The 24,615-nt window shown below is 38.6% G+C and overlaps 2 protein-coding genes across 20 annotated transcripts in view; one reads left to right on the top strand and one right to left on the bottom strand.

Moving 5' to 3' along the window:
- The window catches only part of Supt20h (SPT20 homolog, SAGA complex component), a 34,169-nt gene extending 12,243 nt beyond the window's left edge, over nucleotides 1–21,926 (bottom strand). For 10 of the 19 annotated variants that reach the window (XM_037206590.1, XM_037206587.1, XM_037206588.1 and 7 more), the window contains exons 1-18: nucleotides 21,834–21,925; nucleotides 20,646–20,681; nucleotides 20,218–20,276; nucleotides 19,509–19,575; nucleotides 17,081–17,210; nucleotides 15,304–15,407; nucleotides 12,747–12,863; nucleotides 12,584–12,637; nucleotides 9,973–10,112; nucleotides 9,231–9,387; nucleotides 9,087–9,143; nucleotides 7,764–7,835; nucleotides 4,824–4,981; nucleotides 3,815–3,841; nucleotides 3,276–3,308; nucleotides 1,725–1,833; nucleotides 1,242–1,344; nucleotides 826–981 (exon numbers count right to left, since the gene is read on the bottom strand). In XM_037206590.1, the coding sequence (XP_037062485.1) occupies nucleotides 826–981; nucleotides 1,242–1,344; nucleotides 1,725–1,833; nucleotides 3,276–3,308; nucleotides 3,815–3,841; nucleotides 4,824–4,981; nucleotides 7,764–7,835; nucleotides 9,087–9,143; nucleotides 9,231–9,387; nucleotides 9,973–10,112; nucleotides 12,584–12,637; nucleotides 12,747–12,863; nucleotides 15,304–15,407; nucleotides 17,081–17,210; nucleotides 19,509–19,575; nucleotides 20,218–20,276; nucleotides 20,646–20,681; nucleotides 21,834–21,836 (1,582 nt within the window). In that variant the 5' untranslated portion in view covers nucleotides 21,837–21,925. Of the gene's footprint in view, nucleotides 1–825; nucleotides 982–1,241; nucleotides 1,345–1,724; nucleotides 1,834–3,275; nucleotides 3,309–3,814; nucleotides 3,842–4,823; nucleotides 4,982–7,763; nucleotides 7,836–9,086; nucleotides 9,144–9,230; nucleotides 9,388–9,972; nucleotides 10,113–12,583; nucleotides 12,638–12,746; nucleotides 12,864–15,303; nucleotides 15,408–17,080; nucleotides 17,211–19,508; nucleotides 19,576–20,217; nucleotides 20,277–20,645; nucleotides 20,682–21,833 lie in introns of all 19 variants that reach the window. The other 9 variants (XR_003734928.2, XR_003734929.2, XM_028873365.2 and 6 more) reach the window with 5 other exon arrangements.
- LOC119088252 (translation initiation factor IF-2-like) lies at nucleotides 20,652–24,261 on the top strand. The gene is made up of 3 exons (XM_037207290.1): nucleotides 20,652–20,681; nucleotides 21,834–21,926; nucleotides 23,750–24,261. The coding sequence occupies exons 2-3, from the start codon at nucleotides 21,884–21,886 to the stop codon at nucleotides 24,259–24,261; spliced, it is 555 nt and encodes a 184-aa protein (XP_037063185.1). The 5' UTR covers nucleotides 20,652–20,681; nucleotides 21,834–21,883.
- The last annotated feature ends 354 nt before the right edge of the window (nucleotides 24,262–24,615 follow it).

Genomic DNA, 24,615 nt, shown 5'->3' with positions numbered 1-24,615 from the left:
ACCCACAACATGAGAAGTATGAATAAGACTTTCAGAAAATTTATTTATTTTTCTTTGTGCAAAACAAGAAGGCAGAAAAATTACACCTTTTGAGCTATCGGGATGCAGATGTTAATATCTAGGACCATCCTAGCACTGTGCAGTATACTGACAGCACACATTAGCAACCAAGAAAAAAAAAAGCTAAAAAACTGGAATCCCCCAAATTAGTACCTAATATATTCAGATAGTCATTTGAAGAAATTCTCCCCAAATTAAACCTAGCATTCCTATACTGCCTCTACTTGCTGTTAAAAAGAGTATCCCAAAGTGAGAATTCTATTTTCCTTTGTTCAGATGATCACGTTTCAGTGACAGTTTACGGAAGTGTAGAAGTGCATGCTTTCAAATACTACTTTTCACTTACTGCATGTAACCTTGGAACCAGCTGGTGTCTTACACATACAAAGGTAGTACCTCCAATAACTCACTCTCACATTTTCTTTTTAGTACCAGCCACAGTTTATATACTAAGAAAAAAGATCCTATGGTGCACTGAAAATAATACTCTGCAACTTACTGCCAAGTAATTTTTAAAGAAGATGTATAGGCAACAAGTCTAAAAGAAAGGTATACACCCAGTGTATACATAGATACAGAAAGGCAAATACAGTTACATTAAACACGTAATATATACAGCCAACAAGAACTCTACCTGGAGTTTCATGCAACTTATACATTGTGGGTACACAGTACATTCAGATTTCACCATTCACAGGTTGAATAAAAGCTGCCTTCAAGAAACACTAATGTGAAACTTTGTGCAAGAGTTTAATCATGACTCACTCTGTGAAGAGCTGGCAGGTGACAGGGCGGCAGGAGAAAGCATGCTAACTTGACTGAGCTCCACAGATGATTTCCGAGAGAGACTTGGCTTAGATGATGGAGGAGGAGTTGGAGATTTAAGGAAGCTGCTGGCCTGTTGTGCTGTAAAATAGTTACCTGGAAGAACACAAGGTATTTCCTAGGGCTGGAAAGATGGCTCAGAACACTTGCTGAGCAATCATAAAAACCAAAGTTCAGATCTCACCAGCCACCCAAGCCAGCTACCTCCAGGAGCAAAGGTATATACATGGGCACACACTCATATGAGCACACACACACAAATACATTTAAGTGTTATCCTATATTCATAATTCAAAATCCTGTGAATTATCACAGTAAAAATGAGTAACATTTTAAGAAAGAGTCAAGGATAATACCTGAGGCATTATTTCCTGAGCTTGAGGGAAGTTTGATGGGTGGGGGCCGATGTTTTACTCCCTTTCCCAAAACTGAAGACTGAATAGACACAGTCTCAGGCTGCTGAGGACAGACATTAAACACATCTGTTAAGATTAAAATTACTATCATTATAATTCCTACATGCAAACAAGTTATAACTGCAGCGCATTCAATGGGAGAGCTACTACAAAGTTCCACATGACACCCACAGACTATGACATGATGAGGTGATGTGAGACCCAGGGAAGAACAGAAAGTGAAAGAAGACCTGCCACCCTCGTCTACCTACTTTAACAGGAGTACCAGCTTGGACCTATCATTGAATACTTTTGAAACTTTCAAACATAAAGCTGAATAGTACAAAAGTTAAAAGTAAAAGCTAAACTATAACTCCCTTCCCTTCCCATTTCTCAGACTCCTTGAAAACAACAAGGTACAAGGCACCAACAGTGTGAACGTACTTCTGTCTCCTCCCCTGAATTGAGAGTGGCTGAACCACTAGAGCTATGTGACATCTTCACTGGGCATTTGGCTTCATTCTGGACCAACTCCTGGTATTGATTAACTACCCTGAAATATTAGAAAAAAACAGGTAAGGATTAGTCAAATTTGTCTTAAAAAACCAATCATACAGGAAATAAATAAGTAATGCTATTACTGCAAAATAAGTCCACCAGATTGTGGTGGTATTGTGTTCCCCAAAATATTGTGCACCCTAATATATCTGGGGTCAGAGACAGAACAGCCACTAGATACAAAGGCTAGAAAATGGTGGCACTCACACCTTTAATCCTAGCACTCCAGAGGTAGAAATCCCTCTGGATCTCTGTGAGTTCAAGGTCACAATGGAAACTGGCCAGGCATGGTGACACACACCTTTAATCCCAGAAAGCAAGCCTTTAATCCCAGGGAGTGGTGGTAGAAAGCAGAAGAGATATGTAAGGCGTGAGGACCAGAAACTAGAAGCATTTGGCTGGTTAAGCTTTTAGGCTTTCAAGCAGCAGCTTTCAGTCTGAGGAAACAAGACCAACTAAGAAGTTGGCCAGGTGAGGTTAGCTGTGGCTCAGGTTTGTTTTATTAATAAAGACTCTTTAAGATTCCTGCTTCACCAGATTTAATAGAGAAATCAAATTGAGGCACTCCACCACTGTGTTACAAGTGCTAGCTAACTGCCCAATCACAAGTGCGAGATAAAGCTGGGGTCTAGAAGTGAATTCTCATCAGTAAGTACCAGAGATCTACTGTTCCATAGGAGAAAGGCAAAGAGACTAGTCAAGAGTTCAAGGTCAGACTGAGCTATATGAGGAAATCCTGTCCTAAAGAGTGTATTCTGGGCTATGGAGCTGGGTAACGGTGCTTGCCACCAAGCCCGACAACCTGTGTTTCTTCCCCTGAAGCCACACAATGGAAGGAGAACCAACTCCTATACACACACTGCCCAACTTCAGAGTGAGAACACAGGTTCACACACTAAATAACTGTAATAAAGAGAAGTGTACCCTAATCTTTCCAGTGACAAAGGAGTATTTAAATCTTTTCTCCTAATCAGAACAAATGCCTATCAAGGCACATTTTAAGATCTTACTCCAAATATAGAAATTATAGAGGTAATTAGAAGTTTAAAGTCATCCTTGATTACAATATAACTAAACCAATGAACAGACAACAAAACTGTTCATTCCCTTTCCTTAGACTTGGATTATAAACATTCCCCTTAAAATTGTCTTTCTCAGATGGCTACACTTTCTTACCTAAAACAAACTGTACTTTAAACATGGTCTTTATTTTCTTAATTCTATGAAAAACCATCCTGAGTATTAAAATATCAAGAAAATGGACCTCAGAGATTTTAATATTAAGTTATTTAACACAAGATCTACGAGTAAATGATGTAATATTCAGTTAAATGTGTAACAAAATCAACATCTGTGACTCAAATACAGAACACTACTCTACAAAGATGCAGATTCATATCCAATATAACCAAAAATAAAACAGCAAATGCACTTTACCTCTCTGCATCAGTCTTTGACCCAATAATAAACCTAAAAGGTTACCAAGAAAGAGAAGTATTAGGTAAGAGTATCTTAAAACATCTTAGGTTAACCTTTAAAGTCTTTCATATATTAGTCACAGTAATATATATTATAAATTCATTTTAAATCTAGCAATGTATCATTACATTAAAAAATTAATTAAACTTGAGAAATAATGCTCAAGTTTTTACATTCATCATGAAATAATCAATTTGGCTGATTTACCTTAGGAGAAATTTATTTTAATGCTCATTTATTATTATACAATCTGGAATAAATTACCAAGTACCACTATACACGTTGACAAATGTTGTTCCTTTAGTAAAATCATTGAATTATGGAAAGGCCTGTGGCTTCCCATTCATTTAATTTGACTCTGTAAGTCATTCTTACAATTATTTTAGACAAGGATGAGAAAGTTGATTACCAACTTAAAAGTCTTCTTTAAGGTTTTTTTTTTGTTAAGTTTGACATTACAACAACATATTTAAAAAAGTGAGTTATTTTTTAATTACCAATTTGAATGATCCTCTGCAGAGAAGCTGAAATATAAAACATAAAAGAAAAGCACTCAGTTAAGGCAAGCCAAACTTAAGCTTCACAGCTCTTAGGTTCTGAACATGGAAAGATATGGAAGAGCACAGACCCTGCAGAATAATAGCAGAGACAGCAGGTGTCTCCTGGAAGCAGTTCCCATAGCAATGGGAACTGAATTTTCACAAAGGAGTAGCTACTGTGTCCTCACACTATTGAGATGCTGGCACATTTACAATGGTGAATGTGTCTTTGGGGGAAGAATTTCAGAATGAGAATATGCATAATCAAAACAGCTGATAGCTGTTAACTGAGGAATTGCTGCTATTTCTTCTTGATGACTTTTACATAGGTATATGTGAAGTTAAAACTTATTCTTCACAAAGTTCAAATCAATTTTGGTAAAGGTTTTAACAATAATCTGACATACAACTGACCTCGCCTGTTTTTCATTTTCCTGAGATTTCTTCCATCTTTCAAAACAGTATGTGATTTAAAAAACAAAAAAACAACTAACTAATAATAAAAGTAACTATAGAATCAAAATTACCCCAGCACGCAGGAAGCAGAGGCAAAGGCAGGCCGATCTTATTGAGTTTGAGGCCAGCCTAGTCTCCATAGTATGTTCCAGGCCAGCCAGGGATACATAGACCCTGCCCACACTCCCCAACCCCCAAATCAAAACTAAGTATTAACCCTGTACTAATGATATACCATCTAGAAAAATCAACTACATCAATCACCAACATCAAAATCCTAAGAATGTCCTTCAGAGCTACCACAAAAATAATTAGCTACCCTTAAAAAAATGAATATAAATAACATGGCAAGTGCACTTTAACTTTATTCACATCCACTGTCCAAATGTATTGGTATATATTAAATACCAAATCCCTGAAGGCAAACTGTATTTACTAGTTGGCAGCTCCTTGGTAGTTCTAAGTAAGTTCTGGATGTCTCTGTGTATTACATATACTCAACAGAACTCACTGGGATGGAGACATTTGACTGTCATTTTCTTCGTCTGCTTTCCACGGCTGGATTTTACCATAGTAAAGTGGATCACCAAGAGACTGCAGGATGGTCAGCTTTGTTTTCTGATACTGAGTACCACCTTCACATTCAAATACATAATCGTCTTTTACATCCTGAAAAGGACAGAGAATCTCAAACAATATCTTCTCAAGCAGCAAAAATAACAAAAAACAAAAATAAAAAATGACTTATGGTCTGGTATATACATGGCACTAAAGAAATCAAGTTTAGGATAATTATGCATGATATTGAGTCATTCATTAAGAAATAGCTAGCATTTCTCCAAGCATAATGAAAATTATAACCAACATTTACTGGTTATTGCCACAGTACTTAACAATAGTATCTTATCCAACTGTCAAACACAACCAACCCATATTGGTAAAGGAACTGGTCAGGTGTGGTGGCACTTATGGAGGCAGAGGCAGCCTGGTCTCTCTGAGTTCGAAATAAGCCTGTTCTACACCGTGTGTTCCAGGCCAGCTAGGACTATACAGTAAGATGCTGTCTCATAAATAATCAACAAACAATGACTGAATGAAAAGGAATTTCACAGCCCAAACCCTCACAGAGACTACTGCATAGGACCCTTTCTTCACACAGTTCTTTATGCTGTCCCAATGCTGCATATCATCAAGCCTGAGAGACATGCACAGCGCTTCATACACTACACAAACAACTGCAATATTTAACAATCTGAAAATAAGGTTTGAAGGTGGAAATGTTTTTGTCACTGGCTATTCATACAAAACATCCTATGACCATGAAATCTTATTATTTTGCCCCTAGAGTCCATCTAATATATTATTCCAATTTCTCCCTCTAAGAAATTACTAATGAAGCCAGGCAATGGGGGCGCACACCTTTAATCCTAGCACTCAGGGCAGAGGCAGCAGAATGGCAACAAGTGTAGGACCAGTTGGTAAATGCAGCAAAATTCCAGGCAAGCCTGGTCACACAGAGAACCATGCCTCAAACAAAGACATCTTTAAAAGAATATGCTTACCTCAAGACCCAGCCATACCACTCTTGAGCATATGCCAAAGGAATGCTCAATCATACCACAAAGATACATGCTCACCTATGTTCATAGCAGCATTATTCATAATAGCTAGAACCTGGAAACAACCTAGATGCCTGACAACTGAAGAATGGATTAAGAAAATGTGGTACATATACACCACGGAGTACTATTCAGCAGAGAAAAACAATGACATCATGAAATTTGCAGGCAAATGGATAGAACTACAAAGTATCATCCTGAGTGAGGTAACCCAGACTCAGAAGGACAAACATGGTATGTACTCACTCATAAGTGGATACTAGATATAAAGTAAAGGACAATCAGACTGCAACTCACAGATCCAGGGAGGCTACCTAGCAGGGGGGACCACCCTAGGATGACTGTGGCTTATAACAAGTTTTGGTTTTGCCCAATCACTGGGCAAGCTTTAGTGAAACATTTCACTATTAGGATAAGAATTTGTACTGTATCAAGCTGATGAAAGAAAATACTGGCTGTACTTTCAGGAGGGGAGGCTAAAATCTTTTTAGATTATAGATTAGCCTATAGAAAAATGTCTGTCGTAAATCAAATAGTAAAGGGGAAGATGAATAGGAATCTCACTTACACAACTTAAGTAAAACATAGTTCTCTGAACAGATGAAGATAGGGTTTTTCTGTATCCCAGAATCTAATCAATATTTATATGTATAATTCAGCTATTATTTGGCTTAAAAGGGCTTACTGGGAAATCCTATCATTTTTACTATTTTCTACAGAGAAATTATTTTCCAGTTTCAAATAACCCTGAACTCTTGAATTATAACCTGTTTTTATGTTCAAGCTATCTGTGTATTATTTCTCCTGCAGTTGTACATAAAATGTTTTTACATTAAAAAAGGACAAATACTATAGAATTGTATTGTATGAAAAATATAGAATATACAAATTCATAAAGACAGAAAGATTAGACATTATCTCAAGATGGAGAAGAAAGAAATACAGAGCACTGATTTCCTAAGTATAGAATCTCTGTTTTGTGTGATGGAAAAGCCCCACAAATGGACAGAAGTATCAGGATATAATATCATGAATGTAATAAATCAATACAATTAATGTAATTAATGAATATCATAAATATAATTATTGATTGAGTACTGAAAATATAATCAATGAATACCACAAATGTAATTAATATCATGAGTGTAATTAATGAATATCATGTGTAATTAAAAAAAGGGAAAATATCTAATTTGAAACATAAAAGTGAAAACCACTAATATGCAATCAAAACAAAAAAAAATGCAATTTTGCTTTCTCTAAGACAGTCTTTCTTACTATGTAGCCCAGGATGATCTCAGACACGTCCTTTTCCAATAGCAGCTTCTCTAGTTCTCGACTTACAGTTCTGTACCATTAGGCTTGATACTTATTTTGGTTTTTGAGTAGCTCCCTATATAGCCCAGGCTGGCCTCCAACTTGTAAGCTTCCTGCCTCTGCCTCCAAGAGCTGAGAATTTGCTGCCTCCAAGTTGCTACCATGTACCAACATAAAAATGTAGTGTCACATTAAAACTGCTCTGTAAAATGAAAATCACATTTAAAAAAAATATATATTTTTATTGAAGCCCCACAGGAGCTCCAAATACACTTAAAAAAAAAGTTATGAAAGTAATTTTCTGTTTAATAAATTCAGAACCCAGTTTATAAACAATATTGTTCGCCTAATATGGTGGGGACACACCTAACAATTGGGCAGTAAAGATCAGTATGTTTGAGGTCAGCCTTGGCTACATTGCAAATTTGAGGCCAGTCTGTGCTACAAGAGACACTGTCCCAAAACACACAAGCAAACTGCATTATTAATGAAAGAGCCGAGCACTGATTACTTACATGGGCCGGCCAGACTGTTGGTTGAGAGTCATCAGATTTGATGGATTTTTCTACTTTAGCATATTTCTCCACCTAAATGATAATACATGGAATAAAATGCAATCAGTATCAGAACAAAGAGAAGAACCTGCAAAATTCAACAAGAATGGTATGAACATTAGTGTTTTAACTACCAGTATTACCAAGCACTTATAATTAGTAAGTTTAAGACCCTTCTGATGTTTAATTAAAAGTCTAGTATGTGGGGACCGGGTGGTGGTGGTGGTGGCGGCGGCGGAGGCAAATGGATCTCTGCGAGTTCGAGGCCAGCCTGGGCTACAGAGTGAGTTCCAGGAAAGGTGCAAAGCTACATAGAGAAACCCTGTCTCAAAACAAACAAACAAACAAAAAAGTCTAGTATGTGAGCTGCAGATGACTAAGTAGTTAAGAGCAGTAGCTGCCTGAAGGCCACATATTAAACAAGATAATATATAATATGGCTTTCTTTGTTTGTATACATAGTCTATTAATGTCTTTGGTTTTGTGTTTTAATTGTTATAACAATAATACAAAAAGCATTGCTGAAATAATGAAATAATTTTGAAATAAGAATCATAGTAATTGAGTAAGAGCTGGTGAGATGGCTTAGCAGATAAAGGTGCTTGCCACTGAAAATGAAGACCCGAGTTTGATGCTTAGGAGCAATGTGATAGACAAAGAACCAACTGTGATCTTCCACATGTCATGACCTACAAACACACACACACACACACACACACACACAAAGTAAAAGATAACTGAGTAAATAATAAAAATAGACTCTAAAAGACACAGGAAATGAAATATAAAGCTGTCTTTTATTAACATCCCCTATGATCACTTGGAATTTGTGTCTTAGGGATTATTAGTAAAGAATAGTGCTGGGAGTTCCTATTTAGGCCATGGCTCTAATATTACTAATCTTTAAATTTTACCAGTTTGAGTATATAAGCATTATGAATTAATTATGAAGAAACACTAGAGAAAAACACAAGGCCATTTCCACTGCATTATGTAAAATATGCCACACTCTTTCCACATTTTAAAACCTCATCATTACTCCTGCTCCTAACATAGAACTCTATCAAATGTTATGCTCTTATGTAGTAACTGAGGCTGGACTGGTGGCCCCCTCTCAGAATCTCTTGACGGGAAACTGATAGAGAGAGGAGGATACATAGCTTCTTAAAATGAGAACTTAAAAAGTAAGCTTTTTGTTTTTTTCCCCCTTTGTTTTCTCACAGCATTAACTTCCTAAGGATGAACTCTGGCCCTGTGCTAGAGAGCAGCACTTCATGAACTTACATCTATTTCAGAAGGCACAGCCAGGTTACAGGGGCTCCGTTTCCACATGTCCACACACTGCAAAGTTAAAAGCAGTACAGTTACACCAAAACCTTCACACAAAGCCAGACTGTCAGAACAGTGAACTCCTGGAAAACTACTTACATTTCCTGCTTTAGAAATTTTGAGGTCATAGTGCTGACCTGCTTTCCTTTCCTTGCGTTTTTGTAAGAAATCAAGTAATCTCAGCTGAGGGGGAGGAGGACAGTGAGACAGGTCCTGCTGCCGGTTCAGGGAGGACCTGGAGTACCTCTTCAAACACCTGACAGATAGTGGAATACAACAAAGCAACAACTCATGATCTATATGGGAAAGAAGCAGCATGTACTAAATCACAAACACCTAGCCAACACGCAGACCAGTAAGCTTTAGGCACAGGGGAAACGAAAAGAACAAGACAAAATACTCCTGACCATGTAGTCAAGCTGATTCAAATCCTGAAATGAAGAGACAGTCATTATGAATTAATCTCTAAAACTGGGATTGTATTTTCTCAAAACTTGTAAGTTACATACTGTTTCCTTGCTAACTGTTTCCAATTAGTGTGAAGTAATGAAGCCACTATCCTTCTGTTACTATCTGGTCTTTTCTCAGCCTCACAAGCTTTGTGGTGAGCGGACCATAAACTTACAGAAGTCCCTTCTTTAAAAGACTGCAGAGAATACTACTTTACAATAATGCAGGGAATATTGAAAAAAAAAAAAAATCCGACCACACAAAATCACAATACAAGGCCATTAAACATCCCATTTCCAAATTTAAAAATCCAGCCCTGCCATGCTGACTGAGGGAAAGGGCACTGTGGCTAGCAACACTTCAGAGACTGTCACCAAGCGCTGACCATTACCGTTTCATTGGGCGAGTGTTCATCTTCTGCCGGTTATAGAGCAGCCTATTTGCAGTACAAGCTACAGCCACAGACGGGTCAAGACACAGTGGTTCTGCTGTAGCTAGAATCAGTTGGCTCTCAAGCAAAAGTTTGTCTTCCTGAAATGCACAGGAGTATATGTCAGCTTCAGACACATTTTTGAAAATGTAAACATACATCATTTAACCCAGAAATACTCTCGGGAAGTTTGCTAAAGACTAAAGTAACTCTAGTAATTCAAGTTTGAACATTAATGTGTAAACCTGACAAGATAAACTTCTAATGGAAATTCTGTTATTTGTACTATTTTATATATAGTTAAATTCAAAGAGTAAATATTTATTTGGCTACCTAAAATACAGTTTGTTCAGGAGTGATAGAATAATTATACTCTCTCCTTGGTTTACCAGTCCTCAGCTTAAGAAACTGATGCTGTACAGCTCTCCAGCACTGACTGCAATTTTGTCTCTCACATGAAGAACTTTCAACCTTCTTATAGATGGGAAAATAACAGCCCAGACTAAAGCTCATCACTTACTAATTACGTGTTAAACTGAATCTTAGTTCACAAATACATTTCATAGAGGGTTATTTCATTACTAACATTTTCTCTCCACAGTAACAGATAAACAAGAGTCATAACAACTAGAGGATCAATTAACTAGCTGTTGTCATTGCTAAGAAATCCTGTTACACCAGCTGTGGTGATACAGGTCTTTACTTTCAGATTTCAGGAGGATAAGGCCACAGGATCTCCAGTTCCAAGCCAGCCTGGGTTAGAGATCTTACCTCAAAAAGAAAAAGAAAGGAAGAAAGGAAGGGAAGGAAGAGAAAAGATAGGCTTCCTAAAAGATCTTCACCAATCCCACATCTGACAGAGGATTGATCTCCACAGTATATAAAGAACTCTAGAAACTAGACATCAAAATACTGAACAGTCCAATTAAAAAATGGGCTAAAGAGCTAAACAGAGAATTCACAAAACAGGAATCACAAATGCTGAAAGACATTTAAAGAAATGCTCAACATCCTTAATCATCAGAGAAATGCAAATCAAAACGACTCTGAGATACCACCTTACACCTGTCAGAATGGCTACGATCAAAAACACCAATGACAACCAATGTTGGAGAGGATGTGGAGCAAAGGGAACACTCCTCCACTGTTGGTGGAAATGTAAACTTGTACAACCACTGTGGAAATCAGTATGGCGGTTTCTCAGAAAATTAGGAATCGAACTACCTCAAGACCCAGCCATCCCACTCTTGGGCATATACCCAAGGAATGCTGATTCATACCATAAAGATACATGCTCAGCTATGTTCATAGCAGCACTATTTGTAATAGCCAGAACCTGGAAACAACCTAGATGCCCATCAACGGAAGAATGGATGAAAAAAATGTGGTACATATACACAATGGAGTACTACTCAGCAGAGAAAAACATTGAAAGCATGAAATTTGCAGGCAAATGGATGGAACTAGAAAAAAATCATCCTGAGTGAGGTAACCCAAACCCAGAAAGACAGTCATGGTATGTACTCACTCATAAGTGGATTCTAGATATAAAATAAAGAACAATCAGACCACAACCCATAGAACCATGGAGGCTATATATATAGCATGGAGGGCCCTAGGACGACTGTGGCTTATAATAAATTTCGGTTTTACTCAATTATTGAAAAAAATAGCCAAATGAATGGAAACACATGAACTATGAACCAAAGGCTGAGGGGCCCCAGCTGGATCAGGCAGTCTGAATAGGTGAGACAGTTGATTGGCTTGATCTGTTTGGGAGGCATCTAGGCAGTGGGACCAAGTCCTGTGCTCATTGCATGAGTTGGCTGTTTGAAACCTGGAGCTTATGCAGGGACACTTGGCTCAGTCTGGGAGGAGGGACCTGCCTGGACTGAGTCTACCAGGTTGATTGCAGTTCTCGGGGGAGGATTTGTCCTGGAGGAGGTGGGAATGGGGGTGGGCGGGGGTAAGGGGAGGGTGTGCGAGGGGGAGAATAGGGGAACCCATGGCTGATATGTAGAACTGAATGGTATTGTAAAATAAAATAAAATAAATTATATATAAAAAAAAGATAGGCTTCCTATAAAATTTTAGAATCCTAGATGAAAGAAAAATCACAATCTATCTTGTTTGATAGGAAGAGCGGGACGATGGTGGTACACACCTTTAATCCCAGTACTTGAGAGGCAGAGGCAGGAGGAGCTCTGTGAGTTCGAGGCCAGCCTGGACTACAGAGGGAGTTCTAGGACAGCTAGGACTGTTACATAGAGATCCTCAGTCTCAAAAAACAAAACAAGAACAAAAACAAAAAAAAAAAAACCAATTTTCACATTAGGCTTCATAACTTAACTCTAGTTTATCAACAAGGTTGGAAGCAATTTGGGAGTGGATTATAACTAGTTCCTTGAGGGATTTCTAAAGGTAGAGATTTTAAAATCCTAGGGCTCATAAAGGAATCTTGGTTTTGCCCAAATATCCAACCTAACAAACCAATCAAACATGAGTAAAAGGGAGCCTCTTACTGATGCTTCACAATGTGTGTGGCCTACCTGGGATTAGAGAGAAAACTAACCTGGGTCCATTTATGGTTGTCACTTGTTATAGAATGAACATCACAGACTAAAGTCTAGAAGAAAGAAAACAATTTAAAACATGTATGTTCGTACAAATATATGGACATTTAATAAAAATCCAACTAAATCAAAAAACAGTAGTTCCTAACTAAAATTCCATACCTGCATTGTTGGACGTAAGAGAATGTGCCTACTCTGGTAACCAGGAGATTTCATATTACTGGACTGGCGATAGTCACGTATTTCTGCTATCACACATCCACAATGAAAAATATTAACCTGTATTAGGTAAAAAAAATTCAGGTATATGTCATTTTTCAAAAGCCAAAATAAGTAAGCTTAAACTGGATGTTTCAATCTTTAAGCTCTATACTTTCAATAGATATCTTCAGTGGAGACACCACTACATAAACTACTAAAGAGGATTATTTACTGTTATGTTATCATTATAAAAAGCAATTTCAAACTGTTAACAGTAGACTTGACATTGCATCTCCTGGCATCCAGGATGACTTTGGCATTCACATATGAGGGAAGTTACAGCAGTTCCTTGAGACTGAGGTTCTTCTGAGGCTCACTGGTTATTTCACTTTGCTAGCATCATAATCGTTATACAGTTTGTCACTGCAATACACATCAATCAACTATGCCAGAATTTCAGCTTCTAGATATAACTTCCATATTTGCTTTCCTAAGATATCTAGTCGTTTTAGACTGTATTAATGAGAAGGAGCTAACCATGAATTCAATTCACAACTATGTATTGCAAGTTAAGAAACCTTAGCACTCAGTTTGCTACGACTTGCCTATTCCCTCACAGTATGTTCAGGTGCTTTATACCATTACAGTTATTTATGCTCAAATACAAATTGATAAATATAATCACTATATCTATAAACAAAAACCATAGCAGTCTTTATCTTAAGTCAACCAGGCTAATACTAATAGCTGGTCTGGGAATTATGAATTCTACTTAGCTTCCTTCCTTATGTGCATGCTTTTTTTTAAGTTTCAGGATCTATTAATCAGTCTTAACAATAAATATTTTAAGTATTACATTTGGCCAAAGCTGTACTTTTTATCACTTTGTCATTAACAATTGGGAGCTCAGTATACCAATACCTATACCTTCCTATTATACTAACTGCTACCACCCTTATATACATCACACAATTTGCTACCTAAGGACAACAACTAGCTGTTTCTAGTTGGGATTAATGAAAGCAACCCTCATTTAATCAATTCAGTAAAACATCTGGCTATTGGCAGTATCTCCATCCATCCAATAAATATCCCAACAATGAAACCTGTGTAACTGCTCTCTCTCTAATCCTTTCTGGGTTTACTTAGCTATCAAATCAACATGAAGCTGAAGATGGCCTTAAACTGACTCTCTCCAGTGCTGGAATGAAAGGCATGTACCACTATGCCTGGCTACACTGACCTCTTCATAGAATAGTTCAGATTCAGATAGAAAAGTGACGAATAATGCCATGCATGAGATCAGTGACTTGACAAGATCATCTAAGAAATGCCTGTTACAATGCTTGACAGGTGAGTGGAGAAAGAGTGTGATAAAGACGATTATAGACAAGTTTTCGAGTGGTTTTGTAGTGATAAGGAGAACTCGAAATCAACAGCTGAAAAAACAGTGCTGTCAGAAGAGGTTTTCAAGTTGAGAACACAGAATGTTTGTATTCTGCATCTAGTGGGGGCATATGGTTGTAAGCTCCGAGAGGGGCAACATCTAGAAGGGAAATGCGGATCAGGCCTTAGGAATGGGATTCATCCACTTAAAGAGGAAAGCAAAGCAAAGGTGTGGAGAAAGATGCAGGAATGCTGGTCAACTGGTTCAAGCAACACTACTCAAGGAATGGGAGTCAGGGCAAGGCAGTAAGAAGAGCAAGGCAAGGGAGTCACAGGTTACTCATTAAAGTACCTTGTCTCTGATCTGGAAGTAAGCTTAATAAACAGTGAAAATAGATTCTTTCATAATTCCCTAATTTTAACCTTGGGAAATTTCCAGGATAATTTATTACAGTAATTCTAGAAGCACTCAATCAGCACATGGCAGTGTAGCAACCAAGTAAGCCACAATAAACCATTTTTACCCAGCACTGCTGCAATGTCTCACTTTATGCTCTAAACACTCTGCTAACACCCGTTATGTAACAGCAGCTCATGTCTACAACTGTGGCACTCAAGAGCTGAGGCAAGGACAGCACCAGTTCTAACTAAGCCTGCCAGGCTATAAATAAGCTCATATCTCAAAGAAACAAAACAAAACCACAAAGGATATGTACACACTAAAATGTGTAACACACACACACACACACACACACACACACACACACACGACACACAACATGTTTTCTGGGGATTGGGTGTAGTTTAGTTGTAGGCTGGTAGCCTAACATATACGAGCCCTTGAGTTCACTACCAGGCACAAAGAAGCGGGGGGGGGGGGGGGGGGGGGACACGACACACATTTCATTTGTGTGTGTGTACATGTGAAATCACTCACACTCACACACACACACACACACACACACACACACACACACACACACACGTTTTAAAAATAGAGTTTTGCTATGTTCCCAGGCAGGTCTCAAACTTCCTTGAGATGTTTGTGTTTAAGCCTTCTAAGTACCTGGGATGGCACATTATTATATACATGTTATTTTTTTCAAACAGATATTTTGTCTTGTCTCTTTACCTGTGATTTTTCAAGGAGATCAACCAAAATAGGAGGTAATTCTTCTGCATCTAAGTATTCAAGCAATTCCCCTTCTTCATAAGGCAATCGGATGGTCTCAGAATCTTAATTTTAAAACAAAGTTTATGAAAACAGGCTCACAAAAAAAGTTAGGATTGTAATTTAAATGACTTTAAAAATAGAATACATAGGGCTTGAGAGATGGCTCAGTGGTTAAGAGCACTTGCCATTCTTGCAGAGGACTTGGGTTCTGTACCTAGAACCCACATGGCAGCTCACAGCTGACTGGAACTGTCAGCTGTGGGTACCTGCATTCATGTGTACATACCCCACCACATGCATTCATATGTACATACCCCACCACACACATATATACACATACACATAATTAAGAATAATAAAATAAATCTTAAAAATATAGCTCAATGGCTGAGTCTATAAGTCAATTCCACTGTAGCACTGAAACCCTTGTTTACTATATAAGATTTTAAACAAGAACAGGAAAATCCTCCTGCCTCGACATGCTGAGTGCCAAGATTACAGGCTTTTGACATCACATCAATGTGGTGCTATGGACTGAACTCTGAGATCTGTGCATGGCTAGGCAAGTATTCCACCAACTAAACTATATTCTTATCCCATAAATAAAATTCTTCACAAGCTAAGTTCATTGTAGCACTCATATTTTTAAATTCTGAGATGCCTCTTTAAATGAAATCTAAGAATATTTGTTTTAATGCTCTTCACATCCACAGTATTAAAAATCTGTTTAGAAATATTTTCAATGTTTACTCTTTTTTGACATCTCAATAAATTATTCAGAAGGCAATGAATGCTTAATTTTCAAGCTTTTTTTTTTTTTTTTTTTTTTTTTTTTTCCGAGACAGGGTTTCTCTGTGTAGCTTTACGCCTTTCCTGGAACTCACTTGGTAGCCCAGGCTAGCCTCGAACTCACAGGGATCCGCCTGGCTCTGCCTCCCGAGTGCTGGGATTAAAGGTGTGTGCCACCACCGCCCTGCTAATTTTCAAGCTTTTATACTCACTATATAAAATGCAGTCAAAGTTCCTTATGTTATCTTAAAATACAGATAGCAATGAAAAAAAAAAGCAATTGTTAAAAATCACCTGTTCTATTAACTACAAAGAAATAATCAGGCTGGCAAGATAGCTCAGTGGATAAAGGCACTTGGGGCCAAACCTGAAAGCCTGAGTTCTATCCTGAGACACACATGCTAGAAGAAGACAACTGACTTCCTTAAGTTGTCCTGGAACTACAAAAGTGCCATGATCCTCCCTCCATCTCCCCTGCCCCCTAAATAAAATAAAATATAAAAGAAGAGACAGGGACTGGAGAGATGGCTCAGCAGTTAAGAGCTCGGGCTGCTCTATTAGGGGACCTGAGTTCAATTCCTAGCACCCACATGGTGACTCAAAACCATCTTTAACTCATTCATGGGATCCAACCTCTCCTTTTGGCCTCTGAAGGTACCGGGCACACATGTGGTGCAGACATACATAAAAGCAAAACATCCATACACTAAAACAAAAATAAATTAATCTAAAAAATGTAAAGATATAATCAATTATAATACTTTTTAAATCCAAGTTCAGGAAGGCCAATTTACACCCTACAATGTCAACCATTCTAGCAAAAGTCAAAGGAGAAAAAACAGAATAAGAATTTGTCTTTCAATCAGGACAATCTCTGACTAAAAGTTAAACATCTAACTTTAAAAGCAGAGGTATTTTGTGTCAGGCATACTTGAGAAGGTCTTACCTGATCCATTTTTCCCCCTGAGCATCAGAGAATATCCTTCGTTTCCTGGATACAGATTGACCACCAAACATGACAAAGTCTCTTGCATAACAAGCTTCTCTAACAAGTTCACATTTCTTCTTAATTTCTGCTTTAAAAAGAGGCAAACTTTGTGAAAACAGTATACTATAGCCTTGATAAACATTTCACTCACTATTGGTGTTTCTTTCATACAACAATCCCAAATACTTGGGAACTGTCACAATCCACAGGTCAGTAAGGTTAACTAAATTTTTATTCACGAGTATGCTTTATGCAAATTAACTCACAACATAAACTGGCTATGCATGGATGTATACCTGTAATATAAGCATTTAGAAGAGGCCAAGGCAGAAAGATTTGAGTCCCAGGCCAGCCTGAACCATAGTTCATAGCAATACGGTCTTTTAAACTAGTGGTTCTCAACCTGTGAGTCGCAACCCTGGGGGAGAGGGGGTGCAGAGTGACCCTTTCACTGCGGTCACCTAAGAGCATCGGAAAACACGGATATTTACATTTCCTAAGAGTGGCAAAATTACAGTATGAAGTAGCAATGAAAATAATTTTACAGTTGGGGAATCACAACATAAGGGGGTATCAACCATCAAGAAGGTTGAGAAACACTTTTAAACAAACAACAAAATAGGCATGGTAGCTACTGTCTATAAGCCCAGCATGTGGCAAGCTGAGGCAAAAGAATCATCATCACACTTGAAGGCCAGCTGGGGCTACACAGCGACACTCTACTTCAAAGACAGAAACAAATAGAAGAAAGAAAGAAAAAAATAAGAGAAAAAAAATGAAACCTCTATAATAAAAACATTTAATACAGATATGAATGAAGAGTTGGGAACCTCTTTAACTGCACAGTGATAAGGCCAAAATTCTCCAACAACTTATCTACTTAGATGTAAAGAAGTTCAGCAAGTCTAATTAGCTGAACTGTTGAGCCTAAAAGAGAGCAAATGGTGAAAAGAAGTCACTTAGACAGTTTTCTATAAATTCAATGCAACAGTTCCTTAAGAACTATCTGAGTTGTTTTTTTAACATGTATCTGGAAACAAAATCCACAATTTTATAGATGTATGCCTTTACATGAAACCAACTTAAAGATTAAACACATTTCATTCTATCTTAGAAAAGATGAGTTAATATATTTTTTTTCAGTAATTAAAAAAACCAAATGTTTTAAGTACCTTATATTAAATGTCTAGCTTTATAATTACAATTGTGTATAAGGTGGGGCATACACATGTTGCAGGCTTCATGAAGAGGTCAGAGAACAATTTGTGGAAGTCAGTTCTCTCCTTCCACTATATAGATCTTGGGAATCCTCCCTCAGGCTTCATGACAAGTACCTTTACCTGCTGAACTATCTCACTGGCCCCAGAAACCATAAATTTTTGATCTATCATCAACATAGAATGAAAACACTGTGCAATCTGAAAATAAAGGGGGAGGAGGCTAATGTATTTAAAAACAAAACAAAAAACCCAGAAAATAATTAGCAGAAACAAACAAACAAACAAACAAAAAACACTGTCTAGGATTCTTAAATGCACAGATAGCATCTTAGGCTACAGGGCACAGCAACTACTCAGTTCTGCCTCTGTTATATTAAAAACAGGCAGACAATATATACGTCAAGCTGGGCTTGCTGATTCTCATTATTGTCTTTTTATGTGTCTCTCTTATCTTGAGTCTAGCTTTTAAGATGATGGATATAGAAATTATGCAAATTGTTATGAGTTCATAGGTATATACAAATTTTATACTTCATTTCTGGGTAAATTGTGAACTGTTCAATGCTTATTTTTAAATCCACATTAAAATGTTTTTGTAAAGCTGAGTGTGGTAGTACACACATTAATCCCATCACTCTAGAGGAAGGGGGACCTCAGTGAGTTCCATGCCAGCATAGTAAAACCTGTATCTCAAACAAACCACATACAACAAAACTTAAAAAATTCCAACTTTGCTTAAAAAATGTCAACTTCTATTGGTTATAATTATAGACACCTTTATGTTGAATTAAACCAGTCATGGGTTTAATCTTTAACCAAAATCATTTTTTACTAACACACTTGAATCCTTCCCATATGTGCAGTCAAAATCTCAAGAAGTGGGTTATTGAGGTACTAGCTCAAGTCTGCAAACCCAGTTCTCAGAGGAAGATAACAGAAGACACACTGTGGCTTTGTTAATGATGCCCCACTACCCAGACCACCACTAACTCAAGCAGATTAACCAGAGAATGGAATTGGGTCAGCCAAAGAACTGAAAGGAGTCTAGTTGACAAAGATGTTCAACCACGAAGATATAAATCACTAGCTGCTTCAAATATAATGTTCTAAACTTTCCCCTTCTACCACAACTCCAAAGCCCAGTAATATAAAGAATTTATATTTACCTTAACTTCAGGTTCTTTTTCACATTCTTCAACATACAAGTCATAAAGTTTTTGGAATATAGACTTTCTAGGGAAAAAAAATAATAAATATACAAGGTAAATAATCATCATGAAGTATTTTACTTACTTTTCATTAATGTAAATATTTCAGTTCTGTAACAAAACTTTGTAGATAAGACTTTAATTTAGTACATTATCCACCCCCCCATACATGACAAGACATTAATTTCAATGTTTCCACATCAATATGGCTGTTAATTCCTGTACAACACCAATTCAATATGGTAAAGGCATGTATGTTACATTGCTTGGCTCAATTTAAGAATTCTTAATGCAATCTGAGCATCTCAGCACTATCTAAAATGATCGAGATCTGCACTGTTTTGGACTTCTTCAGTTTCTTAAATATGAGGCTATAGTGTAGGCTCATACACATTTATAGAAAGACATGGAAGACAATTTTATATACTACTTTTTACTGTGACAACACACTAACTATAAACTGTCACCTAAGTTAGATGTGAAAACGTCCATTTGTGACATTCCATCATGATTCCTAAGTTCTAGATTTTGGAGTATCTCATTTCCAGGTCAGGGATGCCCAACCTGTCCAAAGAACTGAAAGCACTTGAAATGCCTAGTAAGAACACATAAGTGGTAGTTATCTCATTTCACTGACTCAAAGACGTTATCAATTAAACAGTCATACCTTCCACTAGATAGGTATTTCCTTTTAGGAGGTCTCTGCCGAGCACTTTCAACAATATACTGAAATAGAGAAATCAGTCAAACACTGTGTATTCAGCTTTTATATGAGCAACTATAAGTACTGTACATCTGCAACAGGTTAGGCTGAAAAACCCATTTAGTCTCTTAGGCTCTGTCATGCATGAACTTATACCTTGTATACAGGTCAGAAACAAAATTTAAATCCCAGTAGGACTCAACCTAGTATTTCAGTACAGGAAATTGCAATTCCACAGGATGAATATATTCTAAACGTTTTATAGCTAAATTTATTTTTAAATTGGACATCAGACTGCAATGACCCATATTTTAAGATAGTTTAGAGAAACTTATCAGGATAGAAAAACAACTTTAGAATTCTATGGTCAGTTATAATTAGTCATGTCTCACCTCTGCACGATCCAAAGCTTGTTCTAGAGCTTGCTGCTGTAAAAATCAAATAGTATATTTGGCAATATTAGTTATTTTCAGAAAAAATTAATAAATATTTAACACTCTTCACTAAGTGCTTGTTTCATTTTCTGAAACAAGGACAATGCTTTATTCCTCTTCTTTATTTCTCTCCTCTATCCTCCAATGCATTCCTGTTTTTTTGTTTTGTTTTGTTTTTTATGACTGTTTTGGGCACTTGATCATTAAGTATCTAAAATGCTAAAATGGCATCAGCAGATCCAGGAGCTTGACATGCTTATACCATGCAAATCCTAAGGTATATCATTAATATGTATGAATAACAAGTAAGAATCCCATGTGACAATTTCCACTTTTTTCTAACAGGGTAGATATAAACAGGAAAGCCCTCCAGAGCAGGAAGATGATGCACATCACCATCTTTATTCACTGAGGTGGGTTAGAGATGGGGCTACACCCTTAGCTCACTTTGTAGCCCAGGCTACAGGGATCCTTTGACCCAAGTATCCCAAGTACTGGGATTACAGGCGTGACAAACTAAACCTGCCTACATTTATTCATTTTAAAGCATGCAAGTGAAGGAGTTTGGGAAAATAGTTAAGTGCCTGTCAACACTCATGAAGAACAGAGTTCAATGTCCAGAATCTGCAGAAGCAAGCTAGACTGGCTGGCACCCAGCAGGGATCCCAGTGATGGGAAGTAGACCTCAAGGGCCAGCCTGGCCTACTCAGCCAGTTCTAGACCTAAGGGGCTGTCTGAAAATAAAAGGTGGACAGAGCTTGAGGAGAAACACTGACGTTATTCTCATCTCCTAACCAAACATACATACCCACATGTGCAAAACATGCACACACAAAAAAGATGTAAGAGGAAATATAAAACACAAGAAACCCAACCCTTCCCAAATAATTTGCATTTATATCAACCTCCTTACCAAAGATTCGGAAAAATGGAAAAGCAGAATTAACTTTTAACACGTTAATCTGTGTGATTCAGATGTGATAATCCTACCACTGAATTGACAAGACATCAGCCAGATATTTTATAGAGAAAATTTTAACATGACTGCCAAGTCATTTGAGTGTTTCTATACACTATTATTTTTATGGAGCTAAAGGAAGAGAATACTGTAAAATACAAATTTTAGTATGCTATGTTACAGCTTACCATTGTGTAAGCTGCATAAGATACAGATCCAAAAAGAAGATAAAACTCAGATGTGTTGCAGAAGTGGGGTGGAAATCATGTCTTTCTTACATACTGCAGAAAACAAAAATGTAAGACTGTTAGCATAAAAAGAAAGACTACCATTATCAGGAAAATTACTCAACGTACACACATTTCTAACATGCTTTGAAAACAAACAAGAAAATACCCTAAACCCACCCACACGCTGGTGCAAAGCAGCTCTCACTAAGGAGGGCAAACAGTCTCGAAGTTCAAATCACTAACTCCACCACCCAAATGTAGCACACTGAGAAAACTGTCTCGAAAAGTGTTTTCCAGCATCCCTCCAGCCCTCTTTTCCTGCAGATTCTATGACCTGCCCACTGGCTTTGACTGCTATATAGGTCACTTTACAAATCAGTTTTTAATCACACCTGATGGCAAAACCAAAACCCAAACACCTCTTATTCCCCCAAATGCCCAGGCTGCATTTCCCAGCTGCTCTGACCCTTTTCCTTAAGAAAAGGAGACACACTCCTGAAGAACCTTTCCTCTAGTGCAGGAGTTCTCATCCAGCTTTAAGATGGATGTCCATGCCCCAGTCTCTGGACTCTGGTCAAAGTTTGGAATGGGGTAAGGGCCCAGAAATGAGAAGAAGCCACAGGGGAAGCCTACTACTCTAACTCTGCATACCAGAAGTGATACATTGTGCTCTGAAAATAACAAAGGCTGTTTTACTACTGTTCTTCACCTGTCAGTTTGCACTTGCTGCCACAGATCTACATGACTCTGATAAAGTGCACATTCCAGTGATGAAAAACAAGATTTCCTATGCCAAACTCTTTTTTGGAGAGAAGGACCCCAAAGCTTAAGCTAGTACAGGCTAAAGAAATATTATCTGGCAATATTAATTTTCAAAAGCCTAAATGTACAGATTCCAGGAATAATCTTTTTAAGAATGGCATTAATCCTGTCTTTGAATTGCTAGAGGAAATATAAGCTGAATTTACACGAAATCTTTCTGATCACTAAATCTAAATATTCAGCTATAGTATGTACTTACAAGTACAATTTGGTAACTCTAATTAGTTTCTTTTTTACTAAATTACAAGGGAAGTGTATTTTAAAATTCTTATTGCACTGAAGAACGAACATATACTTCGGGTTATCTGTTACATTCTGCTTGTAAATATAATATACAAGAACCCGTGTGAAAACTATTGTAAACATTATCGATATCTCTATTTTAAAGAGAACTCACTGCAAGCGACTCCCCCAAGTATCACAGACCTAAGAAGAAGACATTCTGTCCCTTCTCAATGTGTAACCTTGGGTTCCACTGCTCCAACCTTCAGGCCACTCTCACCTGCACTCATGGGTTTTTTTTTTTTTTTTTTTTTTCTTTCTTCGAGACAGGGTTTCTCTGTGAAACAGTCCGGGCTAACCTGGAACTCACAGATCTCCGCTTGCTTCTGCCTCCCAAATGCTGGCATTAAGGGCGTGCACCACCACTGCCCAGAGCACCCATGGTTTTTTTATGCAAGGCGTACGAATTGAGTTGATGAGAACACTCAACGTATTTCTTTTCCTAATTTTACGTGAAGTTTATACCAACCACAGTCCCCGGACTCAATCTAACTTAAGTCTGTACTCATCACCGTTATTTTTTTTGCACTTGGCGTCCTCACTAGGGACTCTGATGGCGATAAAAGATGGCTTCCAGGGTAGCCATCAGCTACACTGATTTCCCGGGTGTCAACTTGGGTCTCAACTGCAGATTTTTTTTTTTTGAATCCAGGCTTTGCCCTCAGAACGCCGACTCCACAGAGAAGCCACCGGCCTTCGTTCAATAGCCACCCAGGACCCCGGCCCCCGAAGAAGCGCTCTGCCAACCCCGCAGCAGTCCCCAGAAATACCTGTGGCGGAGCCCAAGGGACCAGCTATTACTAAAGCGCAGGCGGAGCGGGCCGAGAAGTGCCGAGGGGCGTTCACGCAGGACGGCCGCCGCGGTGCCCGCCCAAGCCGGGGACTCTCCGAGTGCAGATCCACCTCCGCTCCGTCACCTCCGATCCCGGCCGCTCCCGGACACCTGACTTACACCCCCAGCCCGGGCGACCCGCCCACCGAAGCCGCCCGCCGCGGCCCCCAGCCTCAGACTCCGCCACAGGCCTGTTGCAACGCCCACCCAAACCTCCAACCGCCACTTCCGGCGGCCGCGCTTCCGATTGGCGAGTTGAGAGTGGAGGGGGCGGGGCTTGAGGCGGGGCAAGGCTCGACACAACACGCACCTGCACCTCCCACAGCGAGTTCCGGCGGCCGCTCTTCTGATTGGCGGACTGAGCGGGGTGGGCGGAGTTGGAGGCGGGGCGGTGGCCGGAAGTTTTGGAAGGGGCTGGGAGCGCCGCGGAGAGCCGCGGGCTTTCACTGACAAGAGCTTCTGGTGTGGGCGGGAACCTGGAGCGAGTTCTCGGGCGTATTTGAGAGGCACGGGAGGGCATGGGTTTACCTTTGGGGGTGCTGGCGAATTCCTTAGTCTTTTTTACACCTATTTGGTGTGTGTGTGTGTGTGTGTGTGTGTGTGTGTGTGTGTGTGTGTGTGTGTGTGTGTGTGTGTGTGTGTGTGTATATGCATGCAGCGCATGTGGAGGTCACCGAACAACTTGGGGAGTGTGTGTGTGTGTGTATGTGTCTGTATCTGTATGCATGCAGCGCATGTGGAGGTCACCGAACAACTTGGGGGAGCCAGTTTTCTCCTTCACTGGTTTACACCTATATGTGTGTG

Source organism: Peromyscus leucopus, chromosome 6 (genome assembly GCF_004664715.2).
Source record: "Peromyscus leucopus breed LL Stock chromosome 6, UCI_PerLeu_2.1, whole genome shotgun sequence".
NCBI lineage: Eukaryota > Metazoa > Chordata > Mammalia > Rodentia > Cricetidae > Peromyscus > Peromyscus leucopus.
This window is presented reverse-complemented; position numbering and strand designations above follow the sequence as displayed.

Bases quoted from the DNA above. Each gene is read 5' to 3' on its own strand.
- LOC119088252 (XM_037207290.1), top strand. From the start codon at position 21,884: ATGTGTTGCAGAAGTGGGGTGGAAATCATGTCTTTCTTACATA. The intron at 21,927-23,749 runs CTGCAGAAAACA...CCCCAGAAATAC, and splicing joins AATCATGTCTTTCTTACATA to CTGTGGCGGAGCCCAAGGGA.